The sequence below is a fragment of the Mercenaria mercenaria genome, chromosome 12 (genome assembly GCF_021730395.1).
Source record: "Mercenaria mercenaria strain notata chromosome 12, MADL_Memer_1, whole genome shotgun sequence".
NCBI lineage: Eukaryota > Metazoa > Mollusca > Bivalvia > Venerida > Veneridae > Mercenaria > Mercenaria mercenaria.
Window position 1 is genome coordinate 108,032 of NC_069372.1, and position 22,833 is coordinate 130,864.

General features: G+C 37.1%; 1 protein-coding gene and 1 long non-coding RNA gene across 2 annotated transcripts; both read left to right on the top strand.

Moving 5' to 3' along the window:
* The first annotated feature begins 3,309 nt into the window (after positions 1 to 3,309).
* LOC128547176 (uncharacterized) lies at positions 3,310 to 8,917 on the top strand. The gene is made up of 3 exons (XR_008366351.1): positions 3,310 to 3,412; positions 8,497 to 8,570; positions 8,879 to 8,917. It is a non-coding gene; the product is annotated as an uncharacterized LOC128547176 (long non-coding RNA).
* A 3-nt stretch (positions 8,918 to 8,920) lies between these two features.
* LOC123535010 (uncharacterized) lies at positions 8,921 to 17,453 on the top strand. The gene is made up of 4 exons (XM_053518949.1): positions 8,921 to 8,987; positions 9,510 to 9,714; positions 10,191 to 11,117; positions 14,370 to 17,453. Exons 1-4 carry the CDS (start codon positions 8,967 to 8,969, stop codon positions 16,763 to 16,765), a joined length of 3,549 nt encoding a protein of 1,182 aa, XP_053374924.1. The 5' UTR covers positions 8,921 to 8,966; the 3' UTR covers positions 16,766 to 17,453.
* Positions 17,454 to 22,833: the final 5,380 nt, after the last annotated feature.

The following is a 22,833-nucleotide window of genomic DNA, read 5'->3' on the forward strand; positions in this document are numbered from 1 at the left end:
CTGAGATTTGTGCATTTATTCAAGCACTTCTGTACAGTTAGGCGGGGGAAGGCGATTTTTGACAGTTTTTGACAATATCGCCTCAAATATAGTGTTTTTCGGGAGCAAGTAACTGTTAAAACACTTTTTATGTAAAGGGCTACCTACTAAAACAAAGCGTGTGTATTTTCATAGAATTATTCAGGGTTGTTTCTGAACAATTGGCCGAAAACCTAATGCAACGCCGTTTCGAGTGGGTCGCTATGCAACGCAATCAAGTGGATACCGTTCTGTGTCTTACTTGCGAAGTCTTATCCGTCTTAAAAACAGTCATTAAAGCCTAACAATGAATAAATTTGGTGAGTTTTATATCATTATAATGATCCCGCCATTTCTAATATCTTGTACTAAATATATATAATACATTTTTATGCTCGCTTAACATTTAACATATGTTTGCATTGTCAAAAACATCAACACAAAAACATAAAGCAAGGATGAACATCGAACAATATCATTAAGTAAATGATAGTAATAGTTTGTAAAAACAAGAACCAGTTCAAGGACATTTATCTCCTCCACGAATGGTATACTGAACAGCATGCCAAAAGCGGGTTGACTCTTTATGAGGATTGTTCAAATATGAATGCATCTGAGCCCATAAAAATGTATCCTTGATAGATTTCAATGAAAATTTTATTTGGTCCCCTCGAAGTATTCACCTCCAACAGATTTGCAAAATTTCAGTCTTCTAATCCAATCCTTGAAGCCTTTCTCGTAGTATTTTCTAGGTATACTATGAAGACACTGGAATATTGCAGAACCGAGGTATTTGCGCTGCACAAAGTTTCGACCAGAAAGGTATTCTTGAGCCTAAGGAACAAAAAGAAGCCACACGGGGCAAGGTCAGGCGAATAAGGAGGGTGATGAAGGGAGCACAACAACCTTTTCCTGCTTCAGAAAGTCTTGTACAATAGACGTCTTGTGTGATGACGCATTTTCATGTAGCAATCTGACATTGGCCAAACCAGTTGCGGGTCTTCGAGTTTTGAAATATTTCTTCAGTTTTCGAAAACCTTTAGTCTTGTTAAACTTCGAATTTACTGATTTGCCTTTAGGAACAGCAACCTGAATGGCAGGACCCAGTGTTGTGAAGAATATGGCATACATTACCTTCTTGACACTCATGGTCCGCTTTGCAATGCATGGTCTTTTGCCAGACTTTGTTGCCCATATTTTTTGTTCTGAATCTTTCGTTTGGGCTCGAAAAAGTGAACTCATGTCTCGTCACCAGTGACGACATTTGCGAAAGATCGTGCATTGTAATCTGGAAACTATATAAGCAACAAGTTTGCGCATTGCACGCGTGCCTTTTTCTGCTCATCTGTCAACAGATGGGGAATCTTCCTCATTTTCAAATTACGTTTCAGAATTGTATGAGCTGCTGTTATGAGATGCCAATCATACTAGCTATTTGCCTAGCGGAGTATCTTGCATCAGTAGCAACTATTTCTTTCACTCTAGCAACCATCTTGGCAAACGTTGCTGTTTTCGGCCGACGGCCATGTGGTTCATCTTCTGTTGAAACTAACCCACATTTGAATTTCTTAAACCAACGTATAACTGTCGAAAAAGATATTTCATTATGCCCATAAACAGAACAAATATCATCAAAAATGTCTTTACACCCTATGCCAAGAGTACAACGATTCTTAATATAGGACCGTATTTTTTGTATTAGTATACACTAGTAGCGAGGGATAGACACGGCTAAAGTGAACGGATTTTAATGGGTGTGGTATCAATGTATAAATGTACAAATGAAATACAGACACCAATGAAAGAAAATAAACGGAATAGCAATACTAAGAGAGGCGTGTTACAGTTGTACTATTTTTTTTTCATTGGTGTCTGTATTTCATTTGTATTTTCATTTTTAAACGGCGGCCATAGAGTTTTATTACATCGTTTCTGTTTTCTGGAGGACAAATAAAATCTTGCCTTTTCCCTGGCCAATTTTAACGGTCTCTGTGATTTATCTCTCTGAAAATGAATGAACGTTTCCCCAGGAATATGAATGAAAATATATACAAACAACTGATCAATACTTTTATCATGGACCAAACTTTATTTATTTTGTATGAACAGCTTAAATGCACCACAAATCAGTAATGAAATCACAATGTATTGGTTTTAAGGGATTAAAAGTGACCAACTGTAACTATACTTATTTAAAGAGTCAACCCGATTTCGGCATGCTGTTCAGTTCCATTCGTGGAGGAGAAAAATATCCGTGAACTGGTTCTTGTTTTAACGAACTAATACTATTATTTACTTAATGATATTGTTCGATGTTCATCCTTGCTTTATGTTTATAAATGTGTTGATGTTTTTTGACAATGACCGCAAAAATATGTGAAATGTTAAGTGAGCATAAAAATGTAAAAGTACAATATATTAGAAATGGCGGAATCATTATGATGATATAAAACTCTCCAAATTAATTTATTCATTGTTAGACTTTGAAAATAATGACTGTTTTTAGACGAATAAGACTTCGCAAGTAAGACACAAAACGGAATCCACTTGATTGCGTTGCATAGCGACCCACTCGAAACGGCGTTGTATTAGGTTTTCGGCCAATTGTTCAGAAACAACCCTGAATAATTCTATGAAAATACACACGCTTTGTTTTAAGAGGTAGCCCTTTACATAAAAAAGTGTTTTAACAGTTACTTGCTCCCGAAAAACACTAAACTTGAGGCGATATTGTCAAAAACTGTCAAAAATCTCCTTCCCCCGCCGGACTGTACAGAAGTGTTTAAATAAACGGCACAAATCTCAGCTAAATAGACACATGTGCTAAAATATAGACACATTTGCGCTCCAGGTGCACCCATCGTTTTCATCTGATTCGTTATCTAACGGGTAGAAATTCCTTTAAATCATACTTACAATTCCGGATATTTGTAGTATCGGCCATATTTCTCCATCTGATCGGCGTAAAATTCACCGCTAAAACAACGTTGGAACCACTTGATCTGAAAAAGCTATGGCCAGTGTGATGATAGAGGGGAAAATATGATTTTTTAAAATGTTTATTAAAATAAAATTCAAGAACTTATATGTAAAAAAATCACCGATAAACAACATAAAGAGAGGCCTCTTTATGTTGGCCTCTCTTTATGTTGTTTATCGGTGATTTTTTTTACATCAAAGTTCTTGAATTTCATTAAAAAACATTTAAATTTTTTTTACCCCTTTATCATAAAAAAATCCCCACTGACGGATGCACATTTTTATTATTAATACATAACACCGTTTCGTCGTAGATAACAAAGTTCACGAAATATGTACCTAGATCTAATGAACGCGAGTCATTAGACTCTTGTGCCCACCTCCCATGTTGCATATCCAGCCATAAACAGTACCGGTAAGTACATTTTTATGAACTATGCGCTGAAATGATTCGTTTTCAATTATCAAACATAATCGTAATTAAGTTTTAAAGCATAATCTACTTTCGTTTTCGTTATCAATGTACATGCAGGCATACTGGCTAGACAGCGGGCAACTCCACGTCTGAAGCTTTCACGATCTCCACTGAAGTCGTTATGAAACGCATCAAATATGATATTTTCTTGAGCAGATGTCAGTGCATGGACAAGACTTGGCATCAGATACTGTGCTTTGAATCTGTCGTTGGCGATTACAAGGCGATCTTCCAGTTCTACAACCAGATGGTCAACGAACGGATAGTATAGTGCCCTTTACCAGTATTACGAGACGGAATCGGCGGGACTGTTGACACGGTGGTGCTGGTGTCGACCTGTTCTTGGCTTTGAAGGTTCCACTTCCTGCACTTCGGACTTGGCCACTGCTTTGCCGTACATCTAATCCCACACAGCGTCTTCCGCTCTCTCGGCACGGAATGTTGCTATAAGAACCTGGCTCAATTAAGTCGATGTTTTGCTTCTGTAAAAGTTTACTCAGCGGCATTACACCCTGAAGCACGAATTCAACAACAACCAGAGTGACGATAAAGTCGAACTCAACAACAACCAGAGTGACGATAAAGTCGAACTCAACAACAACCAGAGTGACGATAAAGTCGAACTCAAGGATGCTACACCTGTAGATGCGCGCCTTAGTGTCTCCTCGCTTCAACACAACGGGGGCATTTATTATATATAGTGATGTATGCGGCTTTAAAGGTGTAGAGCGAGTCCGCACGACTGGCCCGTCTTGTTTCACAGAGGCTCTGTAAGCGAGTTCGCTTGTTCATGTCTATTCTAGCAAAAGTGTCGTTTCCCAGCTCTTGAAGACTCCCTGAAATGCAAATAGAGGTTTTGAAGAATACTTGAATACACAGTGTGTCTATCAAGTTTCTAACAAGTGCTTCTTTGCAGGCGTGCACGATCGAAATATTCAAGCTATGAACTTTGCAGTGAACATACATGACTTGTGGAACTAGTTGCTGTACCCGAGCTTGTACACCATGATGGCACCCCGACATATTACTGGCTCCTTCGTAACCCTGACCACGCATCTTATTAATATCTTATACAACATTGCACTGGCCCTCAATGAATTATTGAACAGAGCTTCTCCAGTAGTTGCCTCTGCTTGAATAAACCTAACGAAATCCTCACTGGTCGAATTGTCTAGCATTCTGCCTACTTTACCCACAGGGGCTAGTATTAAACTAGTTTTGGAGTTTTTTTGTTTTGTTTTTGGTTGGGTTTCACGTCGCACCGACACAGTTATAGGTCATATGGCGACTTTCCAGCTTTGATGGTGGAGGAAGACCCCAGGTGCCCCTCCGTGCATTATTTCATCACGAGCGGGCACTTGGGTAGAACCACCGACCCTCCGTAAGCCAGCTGGATGGCTTCCTCACATGAAGAATTCAACGCCCCGAGTGAGGCTCGAACCCATATCGATGAGGGGCAAGTGATTTGAAGTCAGCGACCTTAACCACTCGGCCACGGAGGCCCCTCGTTCTGGACGGTCTTTTTAAAAAAAAATTGGATGGGTTGGTAGGCGGGTTGCCAATATATTATATTACAAAATAGCATAATTAGGCTATTTTGCCCCCAAAAGAGTTTGATACTGGCATCTGTGATTGTACCGGAGCTACTAGACACAATCACTGAATATGTTGTATGTATCATACACACATTGTATGTACAATATTTTTTTAATTAATATGACTTAGATAATAAGCATTAACGAACGGCCAGGATTTTCTTGAAGGGTGTGCAAATACGAGGCAAGTAGGGGTAGGTTCGGGAGGGATTCCCCTTCCTGCACGTGTGGGTATGGGGTATGGGGGGCTCTCCAAGAAAGTTTTTAAAATCCGGAATGCATTTCGTGCAATTTGATGTACATCTGATAATCTAAGAATCTGAAAACGTGTTGGATTATGACTGAAATAAGTTTGTCTCACACGCGCGCGCGCGCGCGCGCACACGCACGCACGCACGCACGCACGCACACACACACAACAACACCCCCCCCCCCCCAAAACAAAACAAAACAGAAGCATGATGAAAATTGAAATTTCAAATATTTCTCAGATGCAGCTGACGGTCTGTGTATTGACCTCTACATAATTAGTTAATATTATTTACGTCCTTTTAAAAAAACAAATTAATTTGATCTATAAGCCTAGTAAAATTGTGTTGAATATAGACCAGTCATAAAGCAAAAACTATAGACCGGTGATTCTTTAAAAGAAGTCGTGCACGGATTCCATTTATTTATTTTTTTTATTTCATTTTTCTTTCATATTTTGTGTTGCACATTACAGATACATGCCGTTTCTTTTCTTGGGTTTTGAAAATATAATAACTTCTGTAAAATTGACTAGCTGTTTAAAGAGGTTAAGCTGTTTGTTTTCGACTGTAATGAGTTATTGGAGATATATCCTTTGAATAAACGACTATCGTATTTAGATGACCATTTTGCATTATGGTAATTAATTTCATATTGCTAGGAGACAAAACACCGGGCATAAATGGTTGGTAAATTTTCGGAGAGATAATCCTAAAAAGTCAACTTTGAAACTTGTATTACAAAGGCTACATTATAAAGAATAATAATAATACAAGAGGGCCATGATGGCCATATATCGCTCACCTGTTATCATTGCACTTGAGGACAAGAAAGTCCTCAGAAAAAATATCTAAGTCCACAAAGGACAGGAACAACAAAGAGAAGAAATTTTACCAAAAAGAAAAACAGTTCTTACAAGGTACAGATATGTCAAAATACACCTAAAAATTGGAGGTACCATCCATGTTGTACCACAGAAAAGTGGTCTCGGTTTTTCCCTACGGCCAATAATAAAAAAGTTACTAAAAATAAGCTATTTATAGTAACGTAAAAGGGAAGTAATTAAAAAAAAATAGTGTAAGTGAACAAAAGAAGGATCTGCCAAATAAATCTGTTGACATGAATGAAATTTCAGATCAGTATCTTCATTAGTTACGGAGATATACCCATTTCAATTTGAAATAAAGGGAGGTAATTTGACATGAAATCAATCCATAGTTATCTACCCTGATTGGCTCAGTCCAGCTAATGACAATAATGAAATTTCAAATAAGTCCTATAAGTACTTACTGATATAAATCATTTTGATTACAATCAGGGGAGGTAATCAGATATAAAATAACTCTGGAACCTACGATTGGATCTGATTTGTCATTGAATCCAAGATTTATTGTTGTTGAAGATATTTTGGAAGTTTGTATCAAATAAAACCATAAATGAAGTATCTATATGGCTGCAAAAGCCAAAATAGCCAATTTTGGACATTTAAGGGGCCATAACTCTGGAACCCATGATGGAATCTGGCCAGTTCAAGAAAGGAACCAAAATCTTGTGGTGATACAAGTTGTGTGCAAGTTTGGTTAAAATCAAGTCATAAATGAAGCTGCTATTGTGCAGACAAGGTCAAAATAGCTATTTTTGGCCCTTTCAGGAGCCATAACTCTGGAACCCATTAAGGGATCTGGCCGGTTTAAAAAAGAAACCGAGACCTTATGGTGACACAAGTTTTATGCAAGTTTGATTAAATTCAAATCATAAATGAAGCTGCTATTGTGCAGACAAGGTCAAAATAGCTAATTCTGGCCCTTTCAGGGGCCATAACTCTGGAACCCATAATGGAATTTCACCAGTTCAAGAAAGGAACCAAGATCTTATAGTGAGACAAGTTGTGTGCAAGTTTGGTTAAAATAAAATCATAAATGAAGCTGCTATTGTGCAGACAAGGTTAAAATAGCTAATTTTGGTCCTTTCAGGGGCCATAACTCTGGAAACCCATAATGGGATCTGGCCAGTTCAAGAAAGGAACCAAGATCTTATGGTGACACAAGTTTTATGTAAGTTTGATTAAATTCAAATCATAAATGAAGCTGCTATTGTGCAGACAAGGTTAAAATAGCTAATTTTGGCCCTTTCAGGGGCCATAACTCTGGAACCCATAATGGGATCCGGCCAGTTCAAGAAAGGAACCAAGATCTTATGGTGACACAAGTTTTATGTAAGTTTGATTAAATTCAAATCATAAATAAAGCTGCTATTGTGCAGACAAGGTCAAAATAGCTAATTTTGGCCCTTTCAGGAGCCATAACTCTGGAACCCATTAAGGGATCTGGCCGGTTTAAAAAAGGAACCGAGACCTTATGGTGACACAAGTTTTATGCAAGTTTGATTAAATTCAAATCATAAATGAAGCTGCTATTGTGCAGACAAGGTCAAAATAGCTAATTCTGGCCCTTTCAGGGGCCATAACTCTGGAACCCATAATTGAATTTCCCCAGTTCAAGAAAGGAACCAAGATCTTATAGTGAGACAAGTTGTGTGCAAGTTTGGTTAAAATAAAATCATAAATGAAGCTGCTATTGTGCAGACAAGGTTAAAATAGCTAATTTTGGCCCTTTCAGGGGCCATAACTCTGGAACCCATAATGGGATCTGGCCAGTTCAAGAAAGGAACCAAGATCTTATGGTGACACAAGTTTTATGTAAGTTTGATTAAATTCAAATCATAAATGAAGCTGCTATTGTGCAGACAAGGTCAAAATAGCTAATTTTGGCCCTTTCAGGGACCATAACTCTGGAACCCATAATGGGATCTAGCCAGTTCAAGAAAGGAACCGAGATCTCATGGTGATACAAGTTGTGTGCAAGTTTGGTTAAAATAAAATCATAAATGAAACCACTATCGTGCAGACACGAAATTGTTGACGCACGGACGGACGAACGGACTGACGAGGGACGACGGACGAAGGGTGATCACAAAAGCTCACCTGTCACTATGTGACAGGTGAGCTAAAAAAAAAACGATTTTAGTTAAATATTTACATAGTTTATGACAGCTGTATTCCTGCCAAATGAGAACACACACATACACACACACACACACACGCGCACACACAAAAGAATTATTATATCTAAATGTTGATGTTGAATTCATTTCTACGTATGGTTAACATTCTATTTGTAGATTGAAAACCGTCTTTGAATTGTGACTGCCAATTCCTGTTTTAACAATGGCATCAGGAGGGTCAGTCAAAAAAGGTAAGTAATAAACGCTTATTGTATCCTACTCGTGCCTGAATGTTTCACATATTTTTGTGAATGATCGGAAACAGTAATTCAGAAGAACTTGACCTTTGACCTTATATATCGCATGTGTGTCACTAGTTAGCTGCACGTCACTGAAATCATGGTGTCGGAGCGTTATTTAATTTCATGTGTATACCGGCACGGTCAATAAAACTTTTCTCATTTAACAGTTATGTGTCCTGTATGAAGACTGCTTACTTCTATATATAAATACTTTCTGGGCCTTGCTAATTCTGTAGTATTTTCTCTTTATATTTCAGATTCAGCTTTTTACAAAAAGGTTATCAATAAATGCCTGACCCAGCTGCACTGTTGGCTGTTCCTGATGCAAAAGAATATTTTACAGCCATGCAGATGAGGGATATTAGAGTATGTGTTCAATAAGAATATCATGTGTTTGGTTGTATTTGTGGTGCTCTGTGCTTCCGAGAAATTTACCCTTGCTTATTATCTTTCATAACTTTATGCCTTAAAATATCGAATGAAATTACATGGGTTTAAGAATATCATATTACTGTTTCTTTGCTCTAAACTTCATTCATCTGATATTTCACTTACTATTCTCATTTTTTCGTTTGACGAATACTTTTCATTTTATGCCTTTTCACTGACTCTAAGAGTATTGGCCGTGGTATCAGACTTTCTGTACAACTACATTATATTTTTGTTTCTGTAGACTTGATAAAACTGACTATGTTCATTGAAGGATGTGTATAGAAAACAAGGAAATTAATGTTTTTCATATTTATTTTATACAATAAGTCCATTACTTTACGCAAGCAAATCAAAATGACACAAACACAAACAGTACCAACTAACATGATTTTCCATATATATTGACTTATGTGTTGAGTTTTCAATGCTAGATATTTTATGATTAAACATAAATAGGAGCTGACAAACACCTCGGACAAGAACAGAGAAATTCTAACAAGAGTCAGAGCAAAAGGTGTCAAGGGGTACTTCGATTTCAAAAAGTGTTTGATAAAGTCCCGTCAAGAATGCTTGGTAAAATATCTAGACACAACTGCAGCCAAACTAGAAGAAGAAATATTACCTGCTAAAGAAACTTCACCAACTGTTAATAATCGTGCAGGTTAGATGCCATGTCTTTTTTCTAATAATTCAAACGGGGACAAAAGTCCGTTGGGTCATTATGCCCGAGACAGATGAATTCATGTGGTCAATTGGCAATAAAGTGATAGACATTCTCTATGTTTTTGTTTGCATATGACTCACGTTATCGAAAAGGGCAGTAATACATATACATTTCCCTAAGTTTTCTTTGAAAATGTTGATATCTTAGTGTTGAAGCCACCTGTCCGCTATATTTTTCCGCTACATGTTCTATTTGTGGCGGGTCAACTTTGCGATTTATGACTCCGGCTGTGCTTCCGGGAAATCTATCCTTGCCTTATAATTGTTATCTCGCATTTTAAATGACAATTCATTTAATATTAGTGTCATAACCATAGATTATATTTTATCACCCATATTATAATTGTTATTATTAGTTTTTTACACTTCCTACTGAATTGTCCACTATGAAAATCTTATTTTTCTAATTCTCAGGATTTAAATGTTCAGTTTGTGACCTTTCATTTGGCACCGTGCAACATTTGGTACAACATACCCAGACGTCCGAACACCTGAATATGATAAAAGAACAGCAAGAATTTGCAAAAGAAAACCAAGAGGAAAACGGGGATGAAGCCGGCGACTTTTCAAGTTTAGCTAGTAGTATGCATGAGCAGAACGCAATTGATAGCAACGACCAAGTCGGCCAATGTTTCCTGTGTAATGTCAGATTCACATCCCCGTCGCATGCAAATAGTCACTTGAGTGGTAAGAAACATAAAAGGAGAAAAGCTCTGTTTGACTCGGAGTTTCAGCTCATTCACGGTTCTGATGAAATTAAAAGTGTTCAGCTTTCTTCAGAAAATGTTGGTGAGCCAAATAGTCAGTTATCTTTGTCACTAAACACTCTAGGATCAATTAATCCAACAGTGTCAGTAGATTCGAGTAAGACCTGTGATATCTGCAATGTTTCATTTACTAGCAAATACAATGCTCAACAACATTACGATAGCGAAAAACACAAAAAGAAAGCTCTTATACTGCAAAAGCAGAAGCTGGGAGAAGCTCTTCCAATGTCTTGTGACATTTGTAACTGTAGTTTTAATGGCCCGGAGAGTGCAGAAGCACATTTTAAGAGCGAGAAACATAGGAAGATGAAAGACAAAAAGCAGAGACTTGGAGAAGCACTACCAACGTCTTGTAATGCTTGTAACTGCAGTTTTAGTACCCCGGAGAGTGCTGAAGCCCATTTCAAAGGCGGGAAACACAGGAAGGCGGCAAACAAGGCTAAAACAGAAGGTGGAGACGGCTTGCCTTTATTTTGCACGATCTGCTCATGCCCTTTTTCTAGCGAATTGAATGCAAAACAGCATTTTGAGAGCAAGAAGCATAAACGGAAACAGGAACTTAATGCAAAGACTGGTAAGCAATAAGAACAAAATGTTTCGAAAAATTACATCCTAGTGTTTAAATAAACGTTTTGAAAACTTCCAAATTTTGAGAATTCCAAATGGATACAGAAATGGTCGCTAGTTTTCACACACTGCATAAATATTTTAATTCTTACTTGAAGATATGACAAGTAGTTTTTTTCCTTACCTTATTCAAAATCGTTATACAAAACACCTTGTTTACGTTGGTATAATCATTTAGGTGATAGAAGAAAGCTCAGCTAATTTGTTATCAATTAAACGAAATGAAATCTAAAATTACAATTTTAGAATCCTTTATATACTAGTATAGCAAAAAACAAAACAACACCTACTTTTGTAGAATCACAAACAATGTTCTTGTGTTTTCATGATATTACTACAATGACGATTATCGAAATAAGCCGATGCTTTATATTTAGTTGTTTGTACTTCATAAACTATTGAAACTTAACCGAAATTGATTTTAGAGTGCTCAACATTTTTTTAATTTATCTCAAAATACTTCGTTTGTGACCTTTCATATGACACTACAAAATGTGGTACAAAATACACAGACGCCCGAACACCTTATTTTGATTCGTCAAAAAACATGGTCGCCACAGGGCGTGGTCACTTTTCCCTATATGTATATAATGGAAACTTTAAAAAATATTCTGGTGTGGAACTGCTAACGCGATTTTAAAATAATTTTAAACAATTGGTCCTTGTGTGACCCTCCACAAAGATTGTTCAAATTATTCCAATTCATCAAAAAAAAAAAAAAAAAAAAAAAAAAAAAGATAAATAAATAAATAAAAAAAAATAAATAAATAAAAAAATAAATAAATTAAAACACGGCTGCCAGGAGGGGAAAGCGGGGTCACTTTTCCCTGTATGTATATAGTAGAAATTCTTCTTGTATAAATCTGTTAGCCCAATGTTAAGAATATTTCACACATATTGGTCTTGTGTGACTTTCTACAAATATTGTTCAATTTTTTCTAAATCGTCAAAAATCATGGCTGCCAGAGGGCGTTGCCACTTTTTATCAACAATTTCTTTAAGCAACATCTCCAAAACCTGAATGGATTTTGATGAATCTTTACACAAATTATCTCTGGGTGGCCCATTTTAGAGGGTATTTTTAATCAAAAATAGGTTTTCAGTTATCAGACTTTAAAAATCTTTTTCTCTAGAGCTTTGATATTTAGCATATGATTTAAGTGTTTGACCCTTTACCATACTTGTCTAAATTATTGCCCTAAGGTCAAAACAATGATCACGCCCCTGACTCTGACATGTATTTACTATAAGCGTATATATAAGAAACATCGAAAATCTTCTCTGAATTAGTAATATTTAAGGCCTTGAAATTTGGCGTGTGATATCAGAGTTGTACTGTCTACCGTAATTGTTCATATTGTTTCCCTAGGTTTAAAAATATGTGTGCCATGTATATAATATAGGCTAACATAGAACACACCTGTCTCTGTACATGTACCATTACGTTATACAAACACGCTTGAAGCCTTGTACACAGGTTAGCACTTTAGGGTCAGTGGCCCGCTTGGTTTTTAAACCTTTAGCCTTCCATGAATATTGAACAACATGCAAAGTTATACCCTCCCCCACCTCGCTCTTCCACATAGTCACCCCCACCACCCTGATCATGCAACCCCTAACAATTTTTCTTTCCATTTCTTAGCTCACCTGAGCACAAAGTGCTTTTTCAATTCTTAGCCGAGTGTTAACACTCTTGAGGCCACAGTTGTGATCCAGTCTTTATGAATCTTAGTCAGAAGGTTTGTCCTGAGGATCTCTAGGCCAAGTTTGAAACTTGGTCATGTGCCGTGATGTGGGTAAAAATATAGGTCACTACACCAGCTCAAAGGAAAACCTTGTTAATACTCTAGAGACCACATTTATTTTTGAAACTCATGAGAATGAGTCAGAATGTTTGTCTTGGTGGCCTCTAGGTCAGGTTAGAATCTGGGTCGTATTGGGTCCCAAACTAGGTAACCCAATCAGTTCAAAGTGAAAGCTTGTTAACACTCTTGAGGCCAGATTTATGACCCTGTCTTCATGAAGCTTGATCAGAATGTTAACCTTGACGATCTATAGGTTACGTTTGAAACTGGGTCATGTGGAATAAAAAACTAGATCACCCGGTCAAATGAAAGGAAAAGCCGGTTAACACTCTAGAGACTGTAGACTCAATTACTCGGGTGAGCGATCCATGATCATCATGACCCTCTTGTTTTATTTTCCATCAGTATTTATTATCAGCATGTGAAGTTTTATACCCTCACCCAGTCACCCTCTCTCCTCAAATGTTTTTTTTTTTCATTCTTTTTTTCTAATTTTGCAAACCTTCCATGATTATTTATCAACATGTGAAGTTGTAATACCACCCCGTCACCACCAAGGTTCCATATTTCTTACTTGATTGTGATGTCTTAAGAACATCTGTTCTTTTAAGTTCAAAATATTCAAGTTAAATAGCGACACTTGGTAAACGATTACTTTTACAGTTTTCCGTCTCTACTTAACTTTTTGTCGGATCTATTTCTTTGCAATTCCACACCGCAGACCCATTCGTTGGGGGATACCAATTCATCAAACTTGATTGTTTTTTTTCAGCTCACCTGAACACAAAGTACGCGAAGTAAGCTATTGGGATCGCTCATTCGTCGTTCGTCCGTCCGTCCGTTTGGCATCTGTCCACATTTTAAAGAATATCTCCTCCTAAACCACCAGGTTAATTTTGATGAAAGGAATGTTCCTTGGATGGTCTTCTTTAATAATTGTTCAAAGAATTGAATTCCATACAGAATTCTGGTTGCCATGGCAACAAAAGGAAAAACTTCTAAAATCTTCTTGTCCAAAACCACAGGTCCACGGGCTTTAAAATTTAGTATGTAGCGTCATGTAGAGGTTCTCTACCGAGATTGTTCAAATTATCCCCCTAGGGAACACCGATGTTAAAACTGACCTACTTTCTTAATATTTTAGCATCAGTTTGACATTTGAAACATGTTAACAAAACTGGGAAAAGATTTCAATTCTTACTTATATTTGACTTTCTTACCTGATCTTTTACACTGGTCTATGTAGTTATATTACTGAGGTGAGCGATCCAGGGTCATCATGACCCTCTTGTCTTTCATTAAGTTTCTATTGTAAAACATATGATTAGAGCAGTACTTTTTTTATTAATGAAAACATTATGAACATTCAGTATAATGTTTCGTTTTCTATTTAGTTCCAGAAGAGCTTATGTTGAATCCACGTGATATAGCCATGTACTTGAAGGCTCTTGAGGAAGGTAAAGAAAGAGATAAATGTGTCAGGATTATGGTTGTTGGTCACTATGCACAGGGTAAAACATCACTTACAAGAAGGCTTTTCGGACAAACCATCGAACGAGTTGAAAGCACAAATGGCATTGAAGTACACAGCAAACAATGTCAAAAGATTGGATCCCACTGGGATGACAAACCATCTGTAGAAGATGATATGACGAATCGACTTGTCAAAGTGGCACTTTTGACTGAGTCGCTGAATGAAAATGAGAAACACATTGATGATATTTCAGGTAATTCTTTAGGAGCTATGGGAAAACAAATGGTAAACGAAATAGATGTGGCTGCTCTTGAGATGTCCAGAGAGGCATTGTATAAAACAGAACCTATGGCAGAAAGATCTGTTGAGAAGAACAGTTCCGTTGAATTGATTTATGACAAGGATTCAGTTGCACAATTCGCACAAAAAATGAATGCCAACAAAAAGAGAGAGTCAACAGCAGTTGATGAAGACACTATCATTGATATAAACGTTTGGGACTTTGGTGGACAGTTTATTTACTACGCTACGCATCAAATCTTTCATTCAAGAAATGCAATATACCTTCTAGTTTTCAATCTGAAAGAACCTCTTGACAACATATTAATAGACGAAGACTTTCCAAACAACCAGTTTACAATGAAAAGTTCTCTTACGTACTGGATGGAGTCAATACATTCATTTGTAGGATCACAAGATGGCAAAGAACCTGTTGTCATTTTAGTCGGAACGCACAAGGGAGACTGTACAGGAAATGAAAACAAACAACTTGAAGCAGCGATGGAAATCTTATGTACAACCAAAACATTCAGTCATGTATATCCATCATCGTTTGCAGTTGAGTGTATGGATCCTCACGATGAGTCTTTGGAACAGTTGAGAAATGTTATATATAAAGTTGGCCTGGCGAAGACCCAGCATAGATTGATTCCAGCTAAATGGATTCCACTGGAGAAGAAGCTGTTGGAATTGAGAAACAAGAAAATTATACGGCTGGAAGATGTACAGAAGCTGGATTCTGAAAACAGTCATCCTATTCAAGATGAAGAACACGTTAAGTTGTTTCTTAAATACCATGCTGAGACAGGAAGTTTGATTTTCTTTGACGAGGAAAAGCTTCAGGACTTTGTCGTGCTCGATCCACAGTTTCTTATTGATGCATTTAAGTGCATCATTACTTCTAAACGTTTCTTCAGATTGAAGCCAAATCTACATCATCTTGGTAGAAAGCTCATTACAAGTGGTGTTCTGGAAATGGATCTCTTGGATGAAGTCTGGGGAAATGATGAAACAAATCAGTTTTATGCTTTCAAGGACGTTATAATAGCATTTATGCAAAGGCTTAGAATATTTGCAGAGATAAAAGACATAAATTGCTCTACTGGATCGGAGCAAAATGGAAATGTTTCGAGATGCTTCCTTGTTCCAAGTCTCCTGAAATGTAAAGCTGAAGAAGAAGTGATGAAAGCATTTCTTCCACCATGTAAAAGAAAATCAAACGTCTCGCTTGTTTTGGAACTAGAGAATAGTTCAGTTCTTCCACTCATATATCAGAGAGTAACAGCTGCTGTGTTAGCAAAATGGCCACCAATTTATTTTCCCAGAAGAGATCCACTGTTGTTTCAAGATGTTGGCGCATTTTTGTTGAACCATCAGCATGCGGGGTTGCTAACTCTAAGCAAAGTAAGCTTAGACTGCGATGGCTTAGAGATAACGGTCGTCAATCTGTGCCCAACAAGTACTGTAGATTCAAGGGTTTGTGAACAATTTCGAAGATACATTGAAATGGTTATATTGCTTGAATTTGAAAAGTTTTCAAGCAGTTCAAAGGATGACTTGTATAGATATTATTTGCGATGCAACCATTTTGAGCATGGGTACAAAGGTAGTTTTTATGTACATGACTTAAAGCAAGTCAGGGGCGACAAAGATGTACATTGTCCCGATCATGGCAGTCATGTGGTAAACGTGAAGGAAAGCATTGGCCAATGGTTCAAGAAAGAAACTACATTGTCAGATGAAAGTCTTCCAGATCGAGAACTAACTGACAAAGAACTTAGCAAAATAGCACAAGCAATTGGGAAAAACTGGAACTTGCTTGGAATAGATCTTGGACTCGGGCAAGATGATATTGACCGTTGCGAAATAGACCACTGTTCATCAGGGGTCAAAACAACAATTTATTTTATTTTGAAAGAATGGAAGAAAAGATGTTCTGGAAAACATTCAATGAAATACCTTATTACACAGATGAAAGAATGTGAAGGACTTACTGTAAACTGGGACAAAATAAACAACCTGACTGATAACTTTTGATATGCTATATCCTGGAAATACAAGAATATTTTTTCTTGCAGTAATTCATGTATTATTCCAATTGAAAATTTATGCTTTCGGGTGAAATACTGAGATATAAGTGAAAAATATATTTAATAATTTCACATTGAAAAATAACAAATATATTTTTCACAGTACTCCTGTTTGGACTGCTTTTAATAAATTCCCCGTTAAGGTGCCTCAAACACTGTCAATCGTTACTTCCCTTTTACGCATTTCGAGTGACCTCCCCTACATTGTTTACAAAGTATGCATATATATATATATAACGTTTTGACGTCTGCTTTCTGCAAACTGTCATCGTGGCCGAATCGGAAATAGTTCCAGAAGTTCTGAGACAAATAATGGATAACCTCTTTGATACAAAACCTTTTGGCGACTTCCAGGTAGCACAGGCTGGAGAAAGAATGTTCAGAGAAGTAGATCCTGATGAATGCCTCGTTGCTTATGAAAACTAGAACACTCTTAAGAAAACTGTCTATGACATGAAGCTTGTCAATGCCTTTTTGATGTCAAGAAATGAGGACAGGTTGATTCAGTTTATTCCACCCGAGGAGCTCAAGTAATCATTGCTGCAATTTCATTTTGGCAGTAACAAAAAGGACGGATCGGAGTATGAGCCTACGACACTTAGGGGGGTTTTTAGGGTCAGTAGAGAGACACTTCAGGTCTTATTTAAGGACATAGATTTTGCTAAGACAAGAGCTGTTTAAAAGACAACAACAATAATTGAAGAAAATTGGTCTTGGAAATAAACCAAAAGGAGCTGAGTCACTTGACGAAGACCTAATTACAAAAATGCACGAGGCTGATACATTGGAACAAAAATCCAACAGAAGTACTTCATTGAATGTAATTAGTTTGCACATCTTATTTCGGAATGCGTACGGGTAAAGAAATTCATCAGTTGTATCGGGGTGATGTAAAGCTTTACCTTCAAATCACATCATGCAAATCTCAGGACACAAGAACGCGAGCAGCATTAACAATTACAGCAAACTAAACAATGTTCAAAACCGCCAGATATCCGACATTCTGTCAAGTAAATCAACAAAATATTCCTCCATCATTGTTTGCAACCCTGATCATCCAACAACTTCTGGTCCAGTCTTATTCACAATACCCTCTATGTTTTTCATTAATTCAAATATTCAGGGCAATGTGATCATTAATATGGGCAGAAAGACTGAACTCAACAACTTTCACAAACAAATAACCTTCAAATGCCCTGCACTCAAGATGGACCTTCAAGACAAGGATCACCAGTTTTTGATTTTCCTTGTTAGAGGCCATATAAAATAAACAAGTGTATTTTTCGATAGTGACAGCGAGTAAGCCGACTTATTAAAATGTTTGACAAACAAGTAAATATGCAAAAACTTTGTTCCTGAATAATTGTATATTTCAAAATATTGTATTGTTTTTTAACAGTTTTTTCCATATCCACAGAAGTTGTGATTTTTTTCACCTCATCTTTCATTGTTTTACAAATAAAATGAATAAAAATGAAATTTATTGTATAATTTTTGTCAAAAGTTATTTCACTTTCACAAATGTCAGAGATATTTCCGATTTGGCCATGATGACAGTTAACAGCAACTAGACAGACGTCAAAAAGTTAAACATGTATTGTTTGTAAACAATCTAGGGGAAAATTATTGTATAATTTTTGTCAAAGTTATTTTTTTTCACAAATGTCAGAGATCATTATTGGATATATTTTTCATTACTTTTTGTACTTCAGAGAGAAACAGATTAGATAGTTGAAGTAGTGTTCGACATTCTTTTATTGGCTGCGGGTCTATCCCGCTACCAAAGTTACAAGTGTATTTCTGACAATCATATAGCATCTTTATTTTATTCCGAATCACATCCAAAGGATGCTCATGTGCTACACAAAATAGTCCCATTCATGAACAATGTATGCATTATCAACGAACAAGCAGTTCTTATTCAGCCTGTATCCACTCACACTGGCCATTTAGGTTATATAATATCTATCAATGATAAGGTATTCCAGCCCATGGTTACATCACAAGCTAGGTCAGGCAGAGTTCATCTTAGATATGTGGTACATTAAATTGCATTTGTTTCTCTTCATGTGTATTCATAGACTGGCATTTAAACAGAAAATAAATCTACCAAAAACCCGCAACCATCAGACATTTCAAGGCTTTGATTTTTAACATTTTTATGAAATACATGCAAAACTGTTGTACAGTTTTGTTAAGAGTTCTTTCATTTTTACAGAGACTTTCATCTTTACAAAATGATGAAATAAATTAAAATCTGTTGTGCTTTAGCGGGTTCTTTCATTTTCACAGACAACTTGTTGAATTTTAAAGTTGTTGCTTCATTTTAAACATACTAGAATATTAAATCATTTATTAAATGGAATAAAAAATTGTTGTAACATTTACGATCTTTATCAACTGTATTAAAATTGAAATTGTTTTAAGTGTTTGAGTGTGTATTTGTGCTTGTAAAATCTAGTTCACATTCCCTAGAAGGTTTAAAAATGGTAGTTTTGTCATATGGAAAGGTGTGACCGTGAACATAGTGGGGCTTGAACCCTTGACCTCCGGATAAAGCGACCGACACCATAACCACTAGACCACCTGTCCTGTCCCATGAATTCAACTGTTTGAAACAGTGAAATTTATAATACTGATCCCCTTCACGCCACCGTTTATACCGCTCCCCTTCAGGCCACTGTTAAAATCAATGAGTTATAAACACCACTCCCCTTCTCGCCACTGTTTGAAACAGTGAATGTATAATACTGCTCCCTTTTATGCCACTGTTTGAAACAGTGAAAAGTATAATACCGCTCCCCTTCACGCGACTGTTTGAAACAGTGAAAGTATAGAACCGCTCCCCTTCACGCCACTGTTTGAAACAGTGAAAGTTATAATACCACTCCCCTTCACGCCGCTGTTTGAAACAGTAAAAAGTAAAATACCGCTCCCCTTCACACCACTGTTTGAAACAGTGAAAAGTATAATACCGCTCCCCTTAACACCATAATTTGAAGCAATGAAAAATATAATACTGCTCCCCTTCTTGCCACTGTTTGAAACAGTGAAAAGTATAATACTGTTCCCTTTCATAGCACTGTTTGAAACAGTTGTGAAAAGTAAAAATACCGCTTCCCTTGACGCCACTGTTTAAAACAGTCGCCACTGTTTTAAACAGTGAAAGTTATAATACCACTCCCCTTCATGCCACTGTTTGAGACATTGAAAAGTATAATACCGCTCCCCTTCACGCCACTGTTTGAAACAGTGAAAGTTATAATACAACTCCCCTTCGTGTCACTGTTTGAAACAGTGAATGTATAATACTGCTCCCCTTCATGCCAATGTTTGAAACAGTGACAGTTATAATACAACTTCCCTTACGCCACTGTTTGAAACAGTGAAAAGTATAATACCGCTCCCCTTCATGCGACTGTTTAAAAGTGAAAAGTAAAATATCGCTCACCTTTGTGCCACTGTTTGAAACAGTGAAAAACATAATAATGCTCCCCTTCTTGCCACTGTTTGAAACAGTGAAAAGTATAATACTGTTTCCCTTCATGTCACTGTTTGAAACAGTGAAAAGTATAATACCGCCCCCTTCATGCCACTGTTTAAAACAGTGAAAGTTATAATACCACTCCCCTTCACGCCACTGTTTAAAACAGTGAAAAGTATAATACTGCTCTCCTTCTTGCCATTGTTTGAAACAGTGAAAAGTATAATACCGCTGCCCTTCATGCCACTGTCTGAAACAGTGAAAGTTATAATACAACTCCACTTCACACCACTGTTTGAAACAGTGTAAAGTATAATACCGCTCCCCTTCACGCCACTGTTTGAAACAGTAAAAAGTATAATACCGTTCCCCGTCACGCCACTGTTTAAACAGTGAAAGTTATAATACAACTCCACTTCACGCTACTGTTTGAAACAGTAAAGTTATAATACCACTCCCCTTCACGCCACTGTTTGAAACAGTGAAAAGTATAATACCGCTCCCCATCACGCTACGTTTTGAAACAGTGAAAGTTATAATACCACTCCTCGTCATGTCAATGTTTGAAATAGTGAAAAGTATAATACCGCTCCCCGTCACGCCACTGTTTGAAACAGAAAAATATAATACCACTCTCTTTCTTGCCACTGTTTGAAACAGTGAAAAGTATAATACTGCTTCCCTTCATGCCACTGTTTGAAACGGTAAAAGGTATAATACCGTTCCCCGTCACGCCACTGCATGAAACAGTAAAAGTTAAAATACCACTCCTCTTCACGCCACTGCTTGAAACAGTGAAACATGTAATATCTCTCCCCTTCATGCCACTGTTAGAAACAGTGAAAAGTATAATACCGCTCCCCTTCACGCCACTGTTTGAAACAGTTAAAATTATAATACAACTCCCCTTCATGCCACTGTTTGAAACAGTGAAAGTTATAATATTGCTTCCCTTCACGCCACTGTTTGAAACAGTGAAAGTTATGATACCACCTCTTTTCACGCCACTGTTTGAAACAGTGAAAGTTATAATATTGCTTCCCTTCACGCCACTGTTTGAAACAGTGAAAGTTATAATACAACTCCACTTCATGCCACTGTTTGAAACAGTGAAAGTTATAATATTGCTTCTCTTCACGCTACTGTTTGAAACAGTGAAAAGTATTTACCGCCCACCCCCTTCACGCTTCTGTTTGAAACAATGAAAGTTATAATACAACTCCCCTTCATGTCACAGTTTGAAACAGTGAAAATTATAATACCGTTCCCCTTCACGCCACGTTTTGAAACAGTGAAAGTTATAATACAACTCCCCTTCACGCCACTGTTTGAAACAGTGAAAGTTATAATATTGCTTCCCTTCACGCTACTGTTTGAAACAGTGAAAAGTATTTACCGCCCACCCCCTTCACGCCACGTTTTGAAACAGTGAAGGTTATAATACAACTCCCCTTCACGCCACTGTTTGAAACAGTGAAAATTTTAATACAACTCCCCTTCACGCCACTGTTTGAAACAGTGAAAATTTTAATACAACTCCCCTTCACGCCACTGTTTGAAACAGTGAAATGTATAATACCACTTCTCTTTAGGCCACTGTTTGAAACAGTGAAACATGTAATATCGATCTCCTTCATGCCAATGTATAAAACAGTGAAACATGTAATATCTCTCCCCTTCACGCCACTGTTTGAAACAGTGAAAAGTATAATACCGCTCCCCTTCACGCCACTGTTTGAAACAGTGAAAATTATAATACAACTCCCCTTCATGCCACTGTTTGAAACAGTGAAAGTTATAATATTGCTTCCCTTCACGCTACTGTTTGAAACAGTGAAAAGTATTTACCGCCCACCCCCTTCACGCTACTGTTTGAAACAATGAAAGTTATAATACAACTCCCCTTCATGCCACTGTTTGATACAGTGAAAATTATAATATCACTCCCCGTCATGCCACTGTTAAAAATAGTGAAAAGTATAATACCGCTCTCCGTCACGCCACTGTTTGAAACAGTGAAAATTATAAAATCACTCCCCTTCACGCCACTGTTTGAAAAAGTGAAAAGAATAATATCGCTCTCCTTCATGCCAATGTATAAAATGTATAAAACAGTGAAAAATGAAATACCGCTCCCCTTCATGCCACTGTTTGAAACAGTGAAAAGTATATTACCGCCTCCCTTACAATACATCTTCCCCTGTTGCCACTGTTTGAAACGGTGATAAATATGATCCATAGATATCATTTCAGTAAACTAGATCGATTGAAAATTTTTTGAAAAGTCCCCACTCCCCTTCATGCCACTGTTTGAAACAGTGAATAGTATAATACTGCTCCACCTCATACCACTGTTCGAAACAGTGAAAAGTGTAATACTGCTCTCCTTCATGCGACTGTTTGAAACAGTGAAAAGTATATTACCGCCTCCCTTACAATACATCTTCCCCTGTTGCCACTGTTTGAAACGGTGATAAATATGATCCATAGATATCATTTCAGTAAACTAGATCGATTGAAAATTTTTGAAA